Source organism: Pimephales promelas, chromosome 22 (genome assembly GCF_988280905.1).
Source record: "Pimephales promelas chromosome 22, fPimPro1.hap1.1, whole genome shotgun sequence".
In the NCBI taxonomy this organism is placed as follows: Eukaryota; Metazoa; Chordata; class Actinopteri; order Cypriniformes; family Leuciscidae; genus Pimephales; species Pimephales promelas.
The window spans coordinates 19,912,380-19,932,367 of record NC_142790.1 but is presented as its reverse complement, the minus strand read 5'-3'; the positions used below and the strand labels follow the sequence as shown (position 1 = coordinate 19,932,367).

The 19,988-nt window shown below is 38.1% G+C and overlaps 1 protein-coding gene across 1 annotated transcript in view; it reads left to right on the top strand.

Annotated features, from left to right (window-relative positions):
- Window positions 1–19,680, top strand: part of flt1 (fms related receptor tyrosine kinase 1) — a 31,116-nt gene extending 11,436 nt beyond the window's left edge. The window contains exons 8-30 of the mRNA XM_089125562.1: window positions 38–155; window positions 268–437; window positions 695–842; window positions 5,846–5,966; window positions 7,117–7,225; window positions 7,813–8,118; window positions 11,064–11,210; window positions 11,297–11,425; window positions 12,265–12,371; window positions 12,472–12,607; window positions 12,692–12,796; window positions 13,180–13,290; window positions 13,867–13,955; window positions 14,688–14,799; window positions 15,066–15,163; window positions 15,242–15,364; window positions 15,456–15,567; window positions 16,732–16,831; window positions 16,915–17,020; window positions 17,110–17,204; window positions 17,345–17,411; window positions 17,493–17,575; window positions 17,972–19,680. Of these exons, the coding sequence (XP_088981688.1) occupies window positions 38–155; window positions 268–437; window positions 695–842; window positions 5,846–5,966; window positions 7,117–7,225; window positions 7,813–8,118; window positions 11,064–11,210; window positions 11,297–11,425; window positions 12,265–12,371; window positions 12,472–12,607; window positions 12,692–12,796; window positions 13,180–13,290; window positions 13,867–13,955; window positions 14,688–14,799; window positions 15,066–15,163; window positions 15,242–15,364; window positions 15,456–15,567; window positions 16,732–16,831; window positions 16,915–17,020; window positions 17,110–17,204; window positions 17,345–17,411; window positions 17,493–17,575; window positions 17,972–18,089 (2,810 nt within the window). The 3' untranslated portion in view covers window positions 18,090–19,680. The remainder of the gene's footprint in view (window positions 1–37; window positions 156–267; window positions 438–694; window positions 843–5,845; window positions 5,967–7,116; window positions 7,226–7,812; window positions 8,119–11,063; window positions 11,211–11,296; window positions 11,426–12,264; window positions 12,372–12,471; window positions 12,608–12,691; window positions 12,797–13,179; window positions 13,291–13,866; window positions 13,956–14,687; window positions 14,800–15,065; window positions 15,164–15,241; window positions 15,365–15,455; window positions 15,568–16,731; window positions 16,832–16,914; window positions 17,021–17,109; window positions 17,205–17,344; window positions 17,412–17,492; window positions 17,576–17,971) is intronic.
- The last annotated feature ends 308 nt before the right edge of the window (window positions 19,681–19,988 follow it).

Sequence of the window (19,988 nt, the reverse complement as noted above, 5' to 3'; positions counted from 1 at the left end):
TTCTGATTGTCCAATTTTCCTGTCTGTCTGTTCCCAGACCAGCCTTTCATTCGACTCAAGCACAGAAACAGCCCTGTGGTTCAAGCTTTTGCAGGACAGAAATCTTTCCGTCTTACTCCAAAACTAAGGGCTTTCCCTGCACCTGAAGTCATCTGGTAAAATTTCCTTTCAACACATTGTTGAGCTGCTAAATGATGTTTGCAAAGTACGTTCATTATTGAAGTGAACATTTGAAAAAAAATCTCAACAGCTGAATCTATTGCTTAGGTTGAAGGATGGGATGGTCGCAGCCGAGCGGTGCTCCCGTTACCATGTAGACGGGTTTTCCCTGGTTATTCGGGACGTATCGGAAGAGGACGCAGGAATCTATACCATTCTTACTGGGATCCAGCAGTATGGACTTTTCCAGAACCTCACACTCACATTGGTGGTAAATGGTGAGATTTAAGATGGAGAGATCTTTCTTAATGTTATTGGACTGTTTCTTTTCAGATCCATATTCAACAAAACAGTTTTGTAATCTACTTTGAGCCAAAAGTTTAAAATACTATTGTTGGGAAAAAATATCATTCAAATTGATTAAAAATATTCTTTTGCTTAAATTGGGGTTAAATTTTTTTTATTTTATTTTTTAATGGAAACTATGACAATGTGACGTAACATCTTTTTCTCTTCTATCAAAATCTGTTCACAGTGAAGCCACAGATTGGAGAGAAGACAGTTTCCTCTCATCAACCCGGGACAGTCCAGCGAGGCAGCAGACAAGCCCTGCACTGCACCTCTCATGGTGTCCCACCACCTCAAATCCAATGGCTCTGGCATCCGTGCCCTCCGAAAGGCCTGTAAGTTCACCATCCACGCAGAAACACATAATAATTGTCCAATATGTAATAAGGCAGTGATTAATGCACATTGAAATCATATATATATATGCGTCGCCAATCAAATAGACAACCCTATTAGTGCTAAAGCCACTCACATAACAATACATTTTTTGCCTTTTTAGTAAGATTTTGGCCTCTGCAGGCTCTCTAAAACTCCATTTTATTTCACACTATCATGTTTTAAAAAGTGAAAGCATTACAGTGAACTTTCTAAATTTGAATACATTTCCCCAATGACTGACCAATCATGTCCTTGTTGCCTTTAGTCAAAGAGGAAAGGGATACAGTGAAGAATACTGGGTCAGGGCCAAAAATTCTGTCATTTTAATTTGGTATTTGATGCAGGTGAAAAAACACATCCGAGACAATGTAATTTTGCTAGGTTTGGATTTCCCACACTAGACTAAGTTAGATATCCTCCCCATCATTACGTAATGTCTAAAACCATTTTAAATAGTTCAGTTATTTCACACTGTACCTGGTCACTTTGTGTTTGATGTGTTGTTTTTTTTAGAATGAATGCACATATGAGTGGAGACATGTGTCTATATTTACACACACACACTCATGCATGCATGCATGTATGTGTGTGTGTGTGTTTTTGTGAATAGAGACGTGTTTTGTCTAATTCAGCATGTGTTCAGACAGGGTTTCCTCTTAGCCTGCAGAACAGATGCTTGAGAAGGCCTTTCATGTGTGTGTCTCTATTCATTTTTGTGTGGATGCAGACGCTCGTGTGTGTGTGTTTGTATTTGTGTGAATGTGTGTGCCTGGTACAGTCATAGAACTGAATTTAACTCCCGAGTTGAAAGTGCAGAAAAAAGCACTTCAAAAGAAGCCAGTTCCGTGCTTACAAGCACAATTTGTTCGTTTCTAAATCAAACACTATGATTTAATGAACTTCCTGTGCAGAAAGCTGGCTGTTTATTATTGTGATTGCTCAGACGCATCCTGCCATGCCTTCTTCAATGTCTGACACACCACATATCCACCGTTCTCATGAGAAAAATTTAGCAAGCATTACTCATCTCACAGAAACACCATTCCACATACATTCCTGACTCACTCCCATATAGACACACACACTGAGTTTTTGGTTACACTTTTTAAGTAACGTTGCAACTAACTCTCATTAGAATATTAGTAAGTATTATAGATGGTTCGGGGTTAGTAGAATAAGTTTACATGTACTGCAAAGTAACTTAAAAAAAGAGTTGCTGCCAAGTTGATTCTACTTGAAATTGTAAGTCATTTCAACTTAAATTACATTCACTGGCCTAAAAACGAGTTGAATCTTAATCTGTATAACTTTTTTTTAATTGAAAATTGCTTATCTTGTTTAAGTTAAAGCAATGTAAAAAGATTTTGTCATAACTTAACGATCATATAATTTATAAAAGAAAAAAGATCAATAATTTTTTACATTGTTTTAACTCATCAAAATAAGTTATGTTTTTATAAGTTGTACAAGATTCATCTAATTTTTAAGTCATTTTAATGTAAGTTATGTTGAAATGACTTAAAAATCCAAGTTGATTGTATTTAAAATTTGAGGCAGCAACTTATTTTTTTTTTTTACAGTAGGCTATATGTTTGTCGGGGGACCATAAAGAGAAGATATTAAGCTTAACGTCTACTTAATACTCTAATAAGAGTTGGTTGACATACAATTTTACTTGTAGTCAACAGAATGGCTAAAGTGGACCATCAAAATAAAGTGTAACTAAACCCTGAAAGTATTACTATTTATAAGGCACTGCCTTTTCTACTTCAAATGTGTCCATTTTTAGGTCAGGCTATTGTACTGACATCGTGACATGTTAGATTGGTGATATTTTCTTGGCCTATTCTTTGAGTGCTTCCTAAAAGAACTAAAAATGAAATGTCTCTGAGAGGAAAAGTCTTGTTGGCTAGAATAATGCAACAGACTCCCAGTATGTGCCAGCCATCCTTCATGCATTCTTAAAGCGATAGTTCACCCAAAAAGGCTAATTCTATCATCATTTACTCAATATTGACAATGTTTGGTCCCTATTTGATTTTTATATTATTTTGATAAAAACAACTCAAACATTTTGACTTATTTTGTGTTCTGCTGAAGAAAATTACAGAGTCAGTGTTGTTTATCACTGATAAACTATTATAGTTTTTGTTAATATTTTAAATTAGTTTTTAATTTTAATATTTGAAGTTTTCATTTAAATATTTGTTAGAATTTGAGTCAATTTTTTACATGTCTATATAGCTTTTATTAGGCCTTGGATTATTTAGTTTTAGATATTTTAATACTTAGAACTTAAACTAAAACTGTAAATAAGAATTGTATTGTATTTCAGGTTTTTATTTTTAGTTTTATTTAATAATGATAACTCTGCACAGAGGTTTGGAACAATTTTTAAAAATAACTATCTCTTTAAGAAATGCTTTGCAGCCTCAAATATAACACTCATCAATTAAAAAGTTTATTAAAAAAGTCAACTTAGTTTAATCCATGTTTAAATCCATTCTGGGGGAGTTTTTGCCTAAAATGCAGGAAATGCCCACATCTGGGACTGCCTTTATGGTAGAATTTTTTATCATTTCCAGATACTCATCATTGCATAAATTAAAGTTCAAAAAGTATACATGATAAAAAAAAAAATTCAATCACTGTGTAAAGCTTGATCATTGAAAGGTATTGTATGTACGTTCTGTTGAGAGGTCTTGACTGGCTGGACCCTGACTCAGGCCCTTATTCTTTATAGCAGCCCGGCGCGGCTGGCCTGACGCTGCGGTGGAGGAGGCCCAGGGAGAGTGGAGTTGTGGGCCGGGCCGGCCTGATAGCGGCTGGATGGGCTTTAGCTCGGCCATGGGAACAGCAGCACTCTTATCTCAGCCAGGCAGGAGGCGCAGACGGGCTTCCTGTGCGAAAAATCAGAGCGCTTTTCCTCTCGTTGTTTGGCTTCCTCCCCGACGCGAGACAGCTTCCCAGCAGCGTGATTGTCCCTCCGTCTTCAAACGTGGCACAGTCCGCTTCCTCAGGAGCTTGATCTATTCTTGAGAGTCCCTGATCCCACACACACACCCTCCGCCCCACTTTACTGATCCCCCACAATCCCCCTCACCTGTCCTGCCACTCTCACAAATAACCCTACAACTGCCAGTGCCCTTCCTTATCCAGCCATCCCAGAGACGTGACTTAAAGCAGGCCTTCTCACAAGGATCCAGAACAGCTGGGCTCACACAGGACGGGCAGGCTGATATCTCTGCACCCCTGGAACTACCTTCTAATTTATTCCTTTTTTTTTTGTTTTTTTTTTGTTCAGAGACAGTTTTTTTTTTCTGCTCTTCCTCTTTCTGAGCGAGATCCCCATCCATACACTGCCTGGTGCTGCTTTGCTTTTTGTGTTCTTGAGTGGTACTATAAAGGATGTATGAACCAAGCCTCCATCTCCAAAGCCCAGACCATCAGTTATAGTTCTAACATCCACAAAAGCTGTGAGTTCAGATTGTACAAGATGAAAATATCCTGTATCTGCTATCTTGACGTGAGCCAAGGAGGGCAGAGAAAACCGAGGCTCGCTATTTGGATTTCTCTTTTTTTTTTTTTTTTTTCAGACTGGATCTGGCCCAGAATGCCTGCTGTGTAGGAGTTCTGATGGGCCAGAAATGAATGACAAAAGCTCTGTGTCATCCTATATGTCAACTTATGTCACACTCTTCCACTTCACGGTGATGCTGTGTATTACAGTTGCTTTATTTTGTGCTGAAAAAAAGGATCCTGCCTGTTTGTATGCAAGTGTTTGCGTGTGTTGAGTGAGCGTTTGTGTGTTTGTTTCTACTCTACGGGTCTCTCCCAATGTGATTCGCCCCTTTTTATACAGATTGTCTATGAGTAATATATGATTCTAATATTTAATAATTTTATACAACTAACTTACTTATGGTAAATATCAATAATTGCCAAATGTGTAAGAACGCTGATAAAAAAAATGTATTTTTAATATCTAATGTATGTGTTTATATCAAATGTATTTGCATTAAATTTGCTTGAAATTATTTGTACAATATGGTCTGTTTGGTTCCAAGTTCTCAATGATGGCAAAGGTCTAGCTGAACTGTTTCTTGACTGATGCATTTTCTAGACAATAAAACAAAGTAGATTTCATAATGACCCACTGAAGTCAGTTCATAATACTGTACGCAGGCACACTGGGTACATGGATGAAGGTGTTTTGAATGCAGAATGAGTGAGGATGTTTTTGGTAAAACAAATGGGTGTTTGAAGTCTCTCTGTGTGCGTGTCCGTATGAGAGAGCGAGCGAGCGACTGTTCCCGGAGAGCCGTGGGAGAGTGGACTTGACTGTGTGTTTGAGAAGTGCTGTTGTCATGATCAGGGTGTAACATACGAGGACAGAACACTCACTGTCTCAGCCAAATAGGAAGAGCAATCAGAAAGAGTCGTCAAAGCCAGGGAGGGGTAACAGGGCGGTGGGCACACAGTCACGGACAAATACCCATCACCAGGGCCACCAAAACCTTGCTCTGAAGATTAGAGACCTTAAAAAATTGGCATGGATAAGATAATGGGATAAATGCCTGAAGTTAGTGTGCAAAATTGGAGGAGAGGTTGGGACTTCGGAAGCATGGCTGGGATGATTTACAGGCAGGAAAGGGAACGCATCCAAGCCCCACACACTGCTAATTAAGGAACACTTCAACGAGTGTCACCATATCCTAATATGGATGACACACACACACACACTGAGAAAAGAAATTCCAAAGAAGAAATTCCATAAGATGACTAAAGTGAAAAATCAATTCCCAAGAGATTTGTGATAGGAAGTTTCCGGTCTTCCCCTTTTGGGCCACAGCTGCGCCACACATCTGTGTCGTGTGACATCACTGCATCAACACTTGTGTACTGAGAGTGCTGTCGTTCTCTCTTCCTCTTTCTCGTCCTCTGTCTTCCTCTCTCTAAGATGTGAGAAGCCTCCTCCTTCCTCCTGGACTCCAGTCAGCGAGAAGACAGATGTCACGTCCACCCACAATCCCATCCTGACCGTCACGCACAGACAGGAAGTGTTAGAAGGGAAGAATAAGGTGAGTGTTCTAGTGGGTGGACTGATCATGGGAAGAGACGAAATGAATATGCAAGAGGGCACACAAGAACGCTCCAAAAATATTCCCTGCGATTCACATAAGCAACATAAATGCATCTGCTCTCTGTGTTCCAAAAAACGTCTCTAGACAACTAGAAAAAATACTATTTCCAGCCTCCATTCATGTTCCTGAATCAGCATTGTTGGTGCAGGAATAACAATACCATAATAACGATAACAATTTTGTTAAAATAAGGTACTCAAATAATAATAATAATCCATTCTCCCACCCCATGTTAAGTAATATCATTGTAATGCCTTGGAAGTTGTTGATTCTATGCTGTATGGAGATGGATCAGTTTAACACCTCCTTGAACAAGAAACAGGGGAACAGAATCCAGTGGCGGGCAATCTGGCAGTTCTCAACCCCCATTAAGAGACATGATGATATAGCTTTCAAGTTGTTGATTCCATCCCATTTGGGAATGGATCTTAACGGGTATAAGTTTGATAAATATTAGAACCTCTGTACAAGAAACATGGGGAACAGAATCCGGCCGTCTGATTTCAATTCCCTTTTCGGTAACGGTTTAGATTCCAGCCCGGAAAGTACTGCGTAATTAAAGAGATTTTACAGCGTAACCTTCGTAGTAGGTTAGTATCATTTTAACAAATAAGAGAACCTCCTTGTATAAGAAACATGGTTGAACCGAATCTGATTGCAAGCAATCCAGCTGTCTGAACTACTATACCCCCATGCAGAATCGTTATAGTTTCATGGGTTAAAGGTAGTTGATTATGTTCTGTTTGGGGATGGATCTTAACTAGAATCGGTTTAACACATTTTAGAACTTCCTTATAAGAGCCACGGGGGAACAGAATCCAATGGTGAGCAATCTGGCTATCTGAATACATTATTACCAACAAAGCGTGTGTTGCCATTGTTGATTTTAGTTTGTAAATTAAGTTAGGGGCTTGAACAGCATTCTTATCAATCAAGATTAGAATTTGAGTAGATTGATTGTTTGTTGAGAATGTACAATGGAAGTCAATGCAGGAACATATTCAAGGAAATGATGCAATTCATATGTGGTTTTAAACTTTCTAGCCTTGTTTGTTTGCATGCAACAGTTGTTTTTGTGTTTCCACAGACTGTAGGAGTTCTGACAGTAGGCGAAGCATTGATCTCTGGTATCTATCGCTGTGTTGCATCAAACTTAATGGGCAGAGATGAACTAGACATCCATTTCTATGTCACAGGTACTTTATATGCGAAACTGAATCTTAAACGATGCTAAACATCGTTTTCTTTCATACTCCCTCCTTCCCATTTTCCCACTTATCCCTCCCTCATCCGTCCCCTTGTTTTCGAGGGTTTGCTTTTAACCTGTGCTAAATTCAGCCACAGTGGATGTAGCCCATCCTGGCTGTTGTCATAGTGACAGGGTGGAGGAGTGAACAGGAACCTGTGGCTCTTATCGTGCTGCCTCCTCGTGCGGCGCATTATTTGGAGAACGCTGGTGGTGTTCGGGAAAGATAAACATTATCTTCCATCAGGAAACCCTCGAGCGGTTTCCACGGGAAATTTCAAATAGCTAAAGTAAATAGTGCGCCTTTACACTAGCGTCTTATTGCTACTTGTACTGACAATGGCTATTCAACATTGTCATCAAAGGTTATGAAAAATTAGTCTCGGTCAACACTCCAAAATGGTTTCTCTGTGCTCCGTGGCCTCAAACAAAACTATGTTGTTGCCAGTAGGTCTGTGTGTATTCTGTCTCACTGTATCCAGAGTTAATGCACAGGAAGTGGAAGTTGATTGAATCTTCTTTTGTCCACCATCACAGATGTCAAAGGAGGCCTTATCGCGTCTTTAGAGGAAGAGCCCAGAGAGGGCAGGGACCTTCGTCTTGTCTGCATGGCCAATAGGCATCTCTATTCAGACCTGTCATGGTATAGAATGCCGAATCAGTCCACAGTATCAGAGGGAGCTTCAGTTCTTGGCGGGGAGCTCACAGAGGGGTACTTCTCTCACACCCTGCACCTTCTGCTGAAGAATGTGACTGCACAGGATTCAGGAACATACCGTTGCTCCGCCACACATCTGCTTACTGGAGAACGTACACACCTAGATACAGCAGTGGAGATCACAGGTGTGTCTTTAAGAGTTATTGTGCTCAACACACACACACTCACACTAATGCTCTCATTAAAGGGATAGTTTACCAAACATGAATATTCTGTCATTACATTTTGAGATATTTTGCGGAAAGTTCCGGTTGTTGAAAGTGAAAATGGACAGGAACTGTCAAACCACAAAAATGACAAAAAAATACCATAATAATGATCACGCACATACTAATAGGACACGTTAAGACATGGCACAACGGGTTTGGCATCCGCAGGAGTGCATTAATGCACAGGCTTAAAGGTATAGTTCACCCAAAAATTGTAATTATTTTATTAATGGGCTTTATGCACAGCTGCGCTACTTCCTGAACTTAAGCCAGCTCCTTGTTTCCTGTCTGTCATTATTGGACAAATTGATTAATCCAGGTGTGCCTGACCTCAGTAGTCACGCCAACAATAATCAGACACACCTGAATTAGTCAAGTTCGGCCAATAATGGCAGACAGGAAACAAGGAGCTGGCTTGAGTTCAGCTGTGCATAAGGTCATTTGCTCGCCCTCATGTCATTCCAAACCCATAAGACTTTTGTTCATCTTCAAACCACAAATGTTCATCTTTTTGATGAAACGTGAGAGCTTTCTGTTCTCTCACCACTTTGACTCTTCAAAAATCTCATAAAGAGATCATAAAACGAATCCATATGAATTGAGTGGTTTAGTCCGAATTTTCTGAAGAGACTTGGTCGCTTTATATGAGGAAGTTATTTAATTTCTTTTATTCACATTTAGGCATTGATCAGCGAACATAAACAGAAGCTCAACTGAATCTGCTTGATGTGCGAGGGCAAACCTCATTGGTTCTCGTGGAAACTCAAACGTCCTGCGTAACACGAGAATGAAGTTCCTCATTAGTTCTTACACGTCAAGCGAACATGCTTGAGCTTCTGTTTACCACAACTGATTTATGAATGTTTATATGAGAATAAAAGTCTGTTCATCATATAAAGCGATCATGTCTCTTCAGAAAATTTGGACTAAACTGCTCAATTCATATGGATTAGCTTTATGATCTCTTTCACTTTTTGAAGCTTAGTTGTGCTGTCAATGGGGGGACAGAAAACTCCCAGATTTCATCAAAAAGATCTTCATTTGTGTTCCAAAGATGAACGAAAGTCGGGTTTGGAACGACATGAGGGCGAGCGTATGGAAAAAAGTGGCTAACTGCATTATTTAAATTTTAACAGATTTGAAACATCTGTAGAAGTGAGGCACAGAAGCCATCAGACTTCTCTTAGATACTAACTTTGAGTCACATAAGGATGTGCTTGCAGACACCCACACATTTAGAGACAGAGGCGGAAGGAGAGACAAAGAGAGAGAGAGAAAGATAGAGCGAAACAGGGTCCTTGGGAACCAGAGCTTCCTGTAGCCCTTCTCTCCAAGGCTGTGTGAAGCAGAACCTCTTTGGTGTGGGAATTAGATCTAGTCAGGAGGAAGAGCACACAATGGCACTTCCCACTATGCCACATTTACAGGCTGATTCACATGGCCAAAGAACAATCAGCCAATCAGCCACTGTCACAGAACGAGGAACGAGACAATAATCAATTGTGTCCCAGGGGAAAATATCTGAAGGAGAAGTCTGATTATTATTCCCCTTTTTTACTGGAGTTATGAAATCAAGCTTCATGTGAAGGATCCCTCCTTCCTCAAGGACCCTTGGGATTTTTGTTTCATGTTAACCTGGAATTATCATATATTAATCTACATAAAATTGACGCTAAGTACACTTTTTGAGTATCTGTACTTTACTTGAGTATTATTTACTTGAACTTCACTACATTTGATACTTTTTACTCCACTTCAATTCTGTCAAGGTCCTTGAGTAGAAAGTTGTAACATTCGTCAGGGGTTGATTTTGGCTGCAGGGGTTGTACTTTGGTTTGAAATAAAAGTCGGGTTGATGTCAGAACCTGACGTCATACTGAAGCCTGCATTTAATGTCGGACAGACGTTGGATTTTGGTTGGAAATGAAAGTCGGGTTGATGTCAGAACCAGACTTATGTTGATAAATTCTGACGTTAACCCCATTTTCATTTTCATTTTCAACCACATTACAGCGTCTGTCCAACGTTAAAGATTAACGTCAATCTGGTGTTGATTCTGACATCAACCTGATTTTAATTTTCAATGTTGGGTTTGGGCTTCTAAATGCAAATTTTGTCATTGTTTTGGAGCACACTTTATAGATATATCAGTAAGGCTATCATACTAAAAGCCAAAAGCACTATTTGAGGGAACAGCCATTTGGGTGTCCGAAACCATTGTGGACGTTATTGAATGCTCTTATTCAATCCCACTAGCCTACTGGAACTGTGTTCAAGAAATACATTTTATTTTGATATGAGGGTAGGTCATAGATTCAGAGCAGAGGCATAAGATACTGTAAGTATTACATACAACAATAATAAAGCAATGCATTTACTATTTACTTTAAAAAAAGTACTTCTGTACTTTTAATCGGTCTTTGAAACTTTACTTGTAACAGAGTAATATTTGACCAGTAGTATCTGTACTTTCACTCAAGTAAGGAAGTGGTGTACTTTGACCACCTCTGGTTAAGTCCATGAATGTGTCTGAATGTTGAATGTGTCATTAAGACCAACGGAGGGACTGAATGGCACAACTCCAGTGGCTGCAATTCAAACACTCCAGGCCTTGATCTGCAATGAAAGAAATACAACCCACAGTCTATTCACACTTCTATAACAATAGCAGACTGCGTCGCCCGTAAATCACTCAGCTGCTTTATAAGGCGAACTTGTAATGCTAAGTGCCCCATGTGACTGCTGTGGCTTCCGTCAATCTCCCAGAGGTGTTTTTGATCTTTTTTGATTAAACTGATTCAGTGGATGTGGAACATCATGTGTAATGACCCCTGACCCAAACCCTCTTTGTCTCTGTACAGTTCTGCAGGCACCTGTGTTGCTGCGAAATCTGAGCGATCACACTGTTAATGTAAGCAGCTCGGTCACTCTCCGCTGCCCCGCTCGGGGAATTCCTCACCCCCGGATCACATGGTATAAGGACCAAAGAAAGCTCCAGCAGGTGTCTGGTGAGACTGGAAAGCGCACTTTTTGAGTACTTATTTTAAGAATCATGTAAATGTATACATCACATACCTGTTTCTTTTATTGACAGGAATTATGTTTCCAGAGGAAGGGACTATACATATCGAACGAATAACGGTTGAGGACCAGGGACTTTATACCTGCGAGGCCACCAATGAGAGGGGTTCTGTGGCGAGCTCCGCCCACATTTGGGTTCAAAGTAAGCTACTGCTTTGACAAGGGCAAATTCACTCTTTTTAACTCTTATCTGTTTTATGGCAAGTGTACATTTAATAGTAATAATACTAATATGAAACAACTGTAGCTCTAAAACATTGAACAGTATACTCGCAATTTTGATCAAAGGATCACTTTCCAGTTTTGTTCTAAAATAAAAAGTACACACAGTCCTACATCAAGCTAATTTTAAAGGCACTGATTTAATTTTTTTTAGCAGCTTGTAAGCAATGGTAATCACCTTTACCATCATGTGCTGAATATACACAACACTTTTAAAAGCTTTTATTCAGCAGGGATATTTTTAATTGATCAAATGTGACTGTAAAGATGTCTACATTAATTGTAACAATACAACATTTTGTTTTCTTAACTTTATCCATTGAAGAATCTTTTTAAAAAATGACAAATTTACCACAAAAATAATTAGTACAACTGTTTTCGACATTGTAAACATAAGTAGATGTTGCTTGACACCAAATCAGCATTGTGGATTTTTTCTCTGCGTTTTTTTTTCTTTTTCCTCACACTCCCTTATTTGCACTTTTCGGATGCTTCTAAACTCAGCGCTGAGAGGAGACGTTCACGCTGTTCTCTTTCCGATAGGTCAGGAAGGAAACTGTCTCCCATTTTTATTTCCCACAGATGGCCTTGGCTTTTTTAAACCCTTAAACTGTTTACCTATTCCTATGTAGGTTCATTTGTTTAGCTGTTTCTATAGAGGCTAATGCATTACTCACGACCTATAGGGAGTTGTCATGCTCATGGGGGATCCAGATCATGTCTCACTCATTTTTCAACACTTATTAATCCATCTTATAGGTTCATCTGAATTCCTTTCTCTGGAGATCCTGACTCTAGCATGCACATGTGTTGTAGCCACTCTCTTCTGGCTGCTTCTCACACTGCTAATTCGGAAACTCAAACAGGTGAGAACCACCAAGGGTGGTTTGAGAGTTTGAAGGCCAAAAAACTACTTATATTACTGTACCATGTAATATATATCTATATCATGTGGCTTATTCTCAGCCAAACCCCACTCATGGCAAAGCAGAGTACCTGCCAATCATCCTGCACCCAGGGGAGGAGCCTCTGCTTGAGCACTGTGACAGGTTACAGTATGACTCCGCCCAATGGGAGTTTCCACGGGACCGCCTTAAACTGGGTAAATTGTGTGTGTGTGCTTTATAAATTGTGGTAATGCTGTTATGCAGTATACTGATATATGGTTTATTGTCCTGTTCTCCAGAAAAGCCCCTGGGGCGAGGGGCATTCGGGCAAGTAATGCAAGCTTCAGCTTTTGGCATTTGTAATTCAGTCAGCTGCACAACTGTGGCCGTCAAGATGCTTAAAGGTATATTCTGAAACATTAAAACAGTTGCTCAAACATTCTGATAAAATACAAGGGTATTATGTAAAGGCAGATGTCTTCAGCCCTGCTCTTGGGGACTCACTGTCTTGCAAAGTTTATTTCCAACCTGCTTCAGCACACCTGTGTGTGTATTTTCAAGCAATCCTGCAGACATTGATAAGCAGATCAGGTGTGTTTGAATGGGGTTGGACTTGGAACTGAACTCTGTACAGTGGGTTCCCAGGGTCACCGTGAATTTGCCAAGACATGTTCCTGGATCAACATTTTTCAACAATTTAGTCCTAACCCTATCCCTATCCCTATACCCTAGCCCTAAGTTCCCTATCCCTATACCCTAGGCCCTAATGCCTGTGCTGTCCCTGCAGATGGTGCTACGCCCAGTGAACACAAGGCTCTGATGACAGAACTGAAGATCCTCAATCACATTGGTCATCACCTCAATGTGGTCAATCTTCTCGGTGCATGCACCAAACTAGGTGGTGTGAATGTTACCATTTCTCTGTAAACCAAAACGCTCAAAGTTTGATTTTGCTTGATACTGATTTCTAGTTACAAGAAAAAAAGCTTCAAATATGTACAGTATGCATTTTTAAAAAAATTAATACTATTATTCAGCAAGGATGCATTAAATTGATCAAAAGTGACAATAGATACATTGTAATGTAAGACAATATTACTATTTCAAATAAATTATGTTCTGTTGAACTTATCAGAGATTACTGAAAAATGTACTACGATTTCCACAACAACAACAAAATTATGATAGTAATAAGAATAGCATTTCAGAATAATTTCCGAAGGATTATGTGACACTGAAGACTGCAGTAATGATGCTGATAATTCATCTTTGCATCACAGGAATAAATTGAATTTTTAAATATTTTAAATAGAAAACTTTTAAATTGTAATAATATTTTACAATTTTACTGTATGCAGTGTTGCTGAGCATAAGAAACGTATTTCAAAAACATTGCACTGACTCCAAATATTCACAGTACAGAGATGGATGAATGTTGTTGTATGTATTACTATTGTCTTCTTGTTGTTTTTAGGGCCTCTGATGGTTATAGTTGAATACTGCAAGTTTGGCAACCTGTCTACATACCTTAAGAGCAAACGAGAGGTGTTTCTGTTAAATAGGGTTAGTCTATCTGTCCGTCTGTCTGTCTATCTATTAATTTTCCTCAGTTATTACCCTCATGACTTACCCTCATTTAGCAAAATGTCACTCAGAAGATCTTATAAACGTCACAGCATTTTAACCTGGAAACAGTTGCTTTGCTTTCTGGAGTTTTAGATACCTGTATGTCTGCTGTAAAGTTTATTGTCTTCTCTCATTTCCTTTTGAAAAGAACAGACCAGTGTTTTACTAAAACAACAGAGGCATAGCCTACTTCCCTCTTTGTGACAGTCTCTAAAGCTGCTTGCCTCCTTGAATGGCCTCTACAGAAGCTTCATACAAAGAGCAGTGTGTTTATGCAAAAGTCATAGAGTGATGATCCAAAATCAGAGGAACTAAAACGTGATGCGACTCATTTGACTCATGATTTGTGGGTCACACTTTAGTTTGGGGAACACATTCACTTTGTTAGTTATGACTTTTGCCTCAATAAACTCCTAATTTACTGCTTAAAAATAGTTAGTACGATAGTTGTTGTAGCTGTTAAGTTTAGGTATTGAGGATTAAGGGATGTAGAATATTGTCATGCAGAATAAGGCATTAATATGTGCTTTATAAGTACTAATAAACAGTCAATATGCAAGCTAATAAGCAGCTAAATAGTGAGAATTGGCCCTCAAACTAAAGTGTTACCGATATGTGCATTATTCACTAGATCATAGCTTTTCATTTCTTGTGTTGTGTGTGACTCAGGTGAACAGAGAAGAGGGATGTAAAGGACGACTGACCAGGGTGTCCAGTGGCCAGAGCAACGCCAGTTTAGGGTTTAGTGAGGAGAGAGCAGAGATCTCAGAGGAGGATAGTGGTGAGGTTACATCTCATACATGCATGATGTCATTTAAAGTCAGTATTGCAGCCCTTCACTAGTCTAATAATGATTTATTTTGAACCAGTAAACCACTGATGAAAAAAGACAGTAAGGGGATGTTACAACAAAAAATGAAACACTATCGTTCAAAAATGATTTTATTCAGCAAGGATGCAAATGTCCAATTTTTACAAAGCACATTTAAAACAACCTTGGGCGACCAAAGTGCTGCACAATATTGCAATGTTGTTTGTCTTGCCCAGCTTCTCTTCCTGAATCCATCAACCCTCTGCTGCTTGAAGACCTGATTTCTTACAGCTTCCAGGTAGCCAGAGGAATGGAGTTTCTCGCCTCTCGCAAGGTAACGTTTCTTCCTTCCTGTTTACATGAGAGTATGTGAGAATGAATATGACAGTGGTTGAATCACAAATGTTTTTAGTGCATTCATCGTGACCTTGCTGCCAGAAACATCCTGTTGTCCAACAACAATGTGGTGAAGATCTGTGATTTTGGCTTGGCTCGAGACGTATACAAAGACCCAGACTATGTGCGCAAGGGAGATGTGAGTGTACCGCCATCGATAAATCAATGTCAGTGGCCAACAACATAAAGTAAAGGGTCAAATGTGTGTTATGAATGTGTTTTGCCATAAGGCACGGTTACCGCTGAAGTGGATGGCCCCTGAATCGATCTTCGACAAAGTCTTCACCACTCAGAGTGACGTGTGGTCGTATGGAGTTCTGCTCTGGGAGATCTTCTCACTTGGTAATTCCATACATCAGTCAAGCGTTCAGCACGTCACCGTTGAGTTTTTCATAGCACACCCCCTTTGAAATATGACACAAAAGAACAATTGACCTTTGTCTCTCCAGCGGGTCAGTGAGGTCATAGCAAGAGAATGAAAGTGAGAAAACTCAAAAGGAAACATGAAAGTGAACATTTTAAACAAAGTTATTAAAGTCACCATGAAATCAGGGTTATTTTTGTTAACTAAAACTGCATATATATCACTAAAAATAACAATATTTAAAACAAAACTTACACAAAATTACACAAAAAAATATCAAATTAACTTTAAATAAAAAACTAAAAGCTAGTTCAAAACATTAATAAAAGTAAAATAAAACTGAAATAAAAACTAAAATAACTGTATAAATTCTAAATTGACAAGTATTGTTTTATTAGAAATGATTTATCTTTGTACAATCATAATCTTTAATCAAAATTACGTCCCCTCACACTTTTTTTGTTGCAAAACAGAACAATAACAACATATACATATAGAGGATCACAATTGCAGCTATAACCTGTCACTCACAGCAATTGCTGTTGGACAAAATCAAGTCCCACTTTACACTTTTTTTTTATTGCAAAAATAAAGTAAAAATCACAAAAGACTCACAAAATATACATTATTTATAATATAAAGGGATACAGTTTTGCCAGGGAAAGCATATGGGCCATTACAAAGAGAAAAAGGACCATACGTTGACAGTTGTAATTGCCTTTTTGTTGTTGGAGCCAGAAATCAGATTAATATAATGTACAACTTCATGGAGAAAAGGTAAATAAAAAAATTTCGCCCTGTTTTCTCTTATTCAAATAGATGGTGTGGTGACAAATCAGGTCCTCCCTCGAGCGATCCCATTGGCTCAAATTACTTTCTCTTTAGCGCTTGATTACAATTCCTACAAAATCATGTTATGATTATGCTGTTTGAACTATTTTATAATGACAATTAATGTCTGTATTAATTACAGATACCCAATTAGTCTGATAGCTTAGTTTAGTAGTGCAAGAAATTACATTCAATTTGTTTTATTATGCACCACCGACACATATTTTAAATGAAGAACGTTTGTATGTTCTTAGTAAATCAATCATCTCTCTCTGTGAACGGTCACATATGACAGTGTTTGTGATCTATAGGAGCGTCTCCATACCCGGGGCTGAACATTGATGAGGAGTTTTGTCACAGACTAAAGCAGGGGACTCGGATGTGTCCTCCTGAGTACAGCACCCCGGACACGTGAGTTCTCAAACGTGAAAACACTGTAAAGCATGAACCAATACCAATACATCGATGATGAGCTTGTGGGATTTGTCTGATAGTTATAGCATCATGTGGGCATGCTGGGAAAATAACCCTGAGGACAGACCTTCTTTCACTGCTCTTATGGAGATACTGGGAGACCTCCTGCAGACCTGCGTCCAACAGGTGGGACATAATTATTGTGTGTTTATTAAGACTTTTCCTTGTGGCGACATATGGCTTTCAGAAATTGAACTTTTTTTCTTGCATAACAGGATGGAAAGGATTATATTCCGCTTATTTCTGAAGAAGGAAATACGGCACACCTCAACCAGAAAGACATAAGCCAGAAAACGCTGGGAACTTTAAAGTAGCCTACAAATGTCTTCATATTTAAATAGATTAACTGAATATGTATTCAAAATATAATATTTATTTTAATTAATTATTTGATTTTTTTGTAAAAAAAAAAATCTTGATTATTTCATTTTAATTCTATATATACTTTAGCTACATCAATTCAGAGAAAATCAAAGCCATCAACACTTTTGAGGATCTACACAAAGAAATCCCTGACGTAAGAGTTTCAAAATATAGCTACCGTTCACTCTGGTAAAAATGCTGGGACTAACTTTTTATTTTACTTTTGGACAAACAGTCTGACAGTGGAATGGTTCTCCCTTCTGAAGAGTTGAGTCAGGTGAAATGGACGGACAGATTCAAAACCAAGAATATCACCAAGTAGGTGCCACGAGACTAGCCTCAATAATCTGTAATACTACCGTTCAAAAAATTGGGGTCAGTAAAGACATTCAAAATGCTACAAAAGATTAGCCTACCATTTCAAAAAAATGATTTTCTTTTAATTGTAGATTATCGTTTAGATTTAGATAAATCGTTTATACCCTTCTTTTATTTTAAATTGTTTTACTGTATTTTGATCAAATAAATCCAGTCTTGGTGAGCATAAAGAGCACATCTCTAAAAACAAAACAAAACATTTTTTACGGAGCTCAAAATTTTGAATGGTAGTATGCCAAAATGAATGTGCGAATAACAAACATTGAGTTTTATGAAATTAAATGTAGGCTATGTAATTAGTTACATAAAATGAGGTCACAGCCTTGTGTTTTGCAGGTTATTCTCCAAATATCAAAGCCAGCGCATAATGCTGCCGGGAAAAGTGCTGCCTTGTGTGAATAGCGCCCCCTGTTGTCATCATAGAGAAGTGCTGCTCTCCCCCTCCAGACTATGAAGCTGCTCTCCTCTTCCGCTGTTTCTAACCTGCCTGTAAACACCAGCGAACATCCAGGACCACTCTTAAAAAACACTGCTTATCTGGACTATTTTTCTTTCAGTTCCTTTTCGCGTTAGATTCGCGTCCTGCCAAAGCAGTATTTCGAATGAGTCTCTTATTCTTCTGAGATTCTTGGCCCACTCCCACACCTTTTTAACAAGTGAACTTGTGTGTAACAAAACTCTCATGATGAATGTTTAATGAATAGTTGACCAAAAATTAATTTACCCACCCTCAAGTTGCTCGAAACCTGCATGAATGTCTTCTGTTGAACACAAAAGATTATATTTTAAAGAATGTTGGTAACCAAACAGTTGACGGTTCTAATGGTTGTCAACTGCTGGTTATCAACATTCTTCAAAATAACTTATTTTATGTGAAAGAAATTCATACACAACAATATGAGGGTGAGTAAATGACAAATTTTCCATTTTTGCGTGAACTATCCCTTTAAAATGTTGAAGGAGTAGTTCACTTTTGAAAAAAACTTTTGCTGATAATTTACTCACCCCCATGTCATCCAAGATGTCCATGTCTTTCTTTCTTCAGAAAAAAATTATAAAGCACTGAAAAAGCAGCAAAGAGACCCAGTCTCCGAATGGTGCAAATGTTTTATGGCAAAAAGTATGTATGGGCATTTATTTTTGTGTCATTAGGTGAGATGATCATTGTTTTCTGTGATCCCAGTTGTTTTATTTCCCTTTAACATTTTTCTTTTTTAAATTTCAATATTTTTTATATATTAATATTAAAATGGCTTGTTCTCATATAATGTTCAGAAGTTACTATTAAGTTACTGATGTAAATACAGTCTACGGTGAACTCAGCACATGAACTCTGCGCTACAGTTAAACGTTAGGTACCTTCAAGCAGTGATTGTATAAAATGCATTGCACTAGCTCATAAATAATATTAGCTGCTCTGTGACTACAGGTTTCAAACAGTGTAGATGAGATAGAAGTTTTAAAACAAAAACAGGTGGATTGCGCTTATCAGTAGTTTATAAAAACAATTCATGAAAATCCTGAAAATTGTGAGGACTGCCGAAAACCACAGTGATACAATCACTGCCATTTAGACCCTGTGTCCATTACAATGGACATCACAAGTCAGCCCCCTTTTTTTTAACTTCTGGAACATTTCACCTAGTTTAAAGCCTGCAGTCCATGAGATTGGACGTTTGTCATCCAATCAAATGCCAGTAAAGCTCTGCATGTAGTAATTAAATAAAAAAAACCCTCTACATTGAAGAGAAGCATGGCAGCACTTCACTCCAAACACAGAAGCAAGCAATATTTTCTAAGGTGTATTTACATTTTGTATATATTTTTGCCAGTATTTCAAAGTTTGTATGTAAAATAGAAAGATTGAACTTATTAATTAAAGTTAAAAATCGACTGTAGAATTGCATGTTTTAAATCAGTATTTTTTTAAAAAAATGTGTCTGTCCATTAGAATGGACAGTAGGTTTGAAAGCCTGTTACTGAAGTCACATTTTCAGTGATTCTGATTGAAATTTCTTTTATAAAAAAATATATATATCACAGTACCGATACATTTTTGAAACTTTTTCATGTGCAGGATATACAGTTCTGAAGTGCTTGAACATTTAGCTGATGAAAATATCTCAGATGTTGACTTTATGTGGAGAAATGAGGAAGATGGAGATGTAAGAAAAATATCCATATTTAAAACTTTATAAAGTAAAATAACTTCCGGCCAAAAGAACATATGGATTTGACTTAAATCTAAAGCACAACTTAAATATGAATATTTTAAATATTTTATATTAATATATTTTTTATGGCTAGATGCACTTTTATGATGGATAGATGCACTTTTATCATGGATAGATGC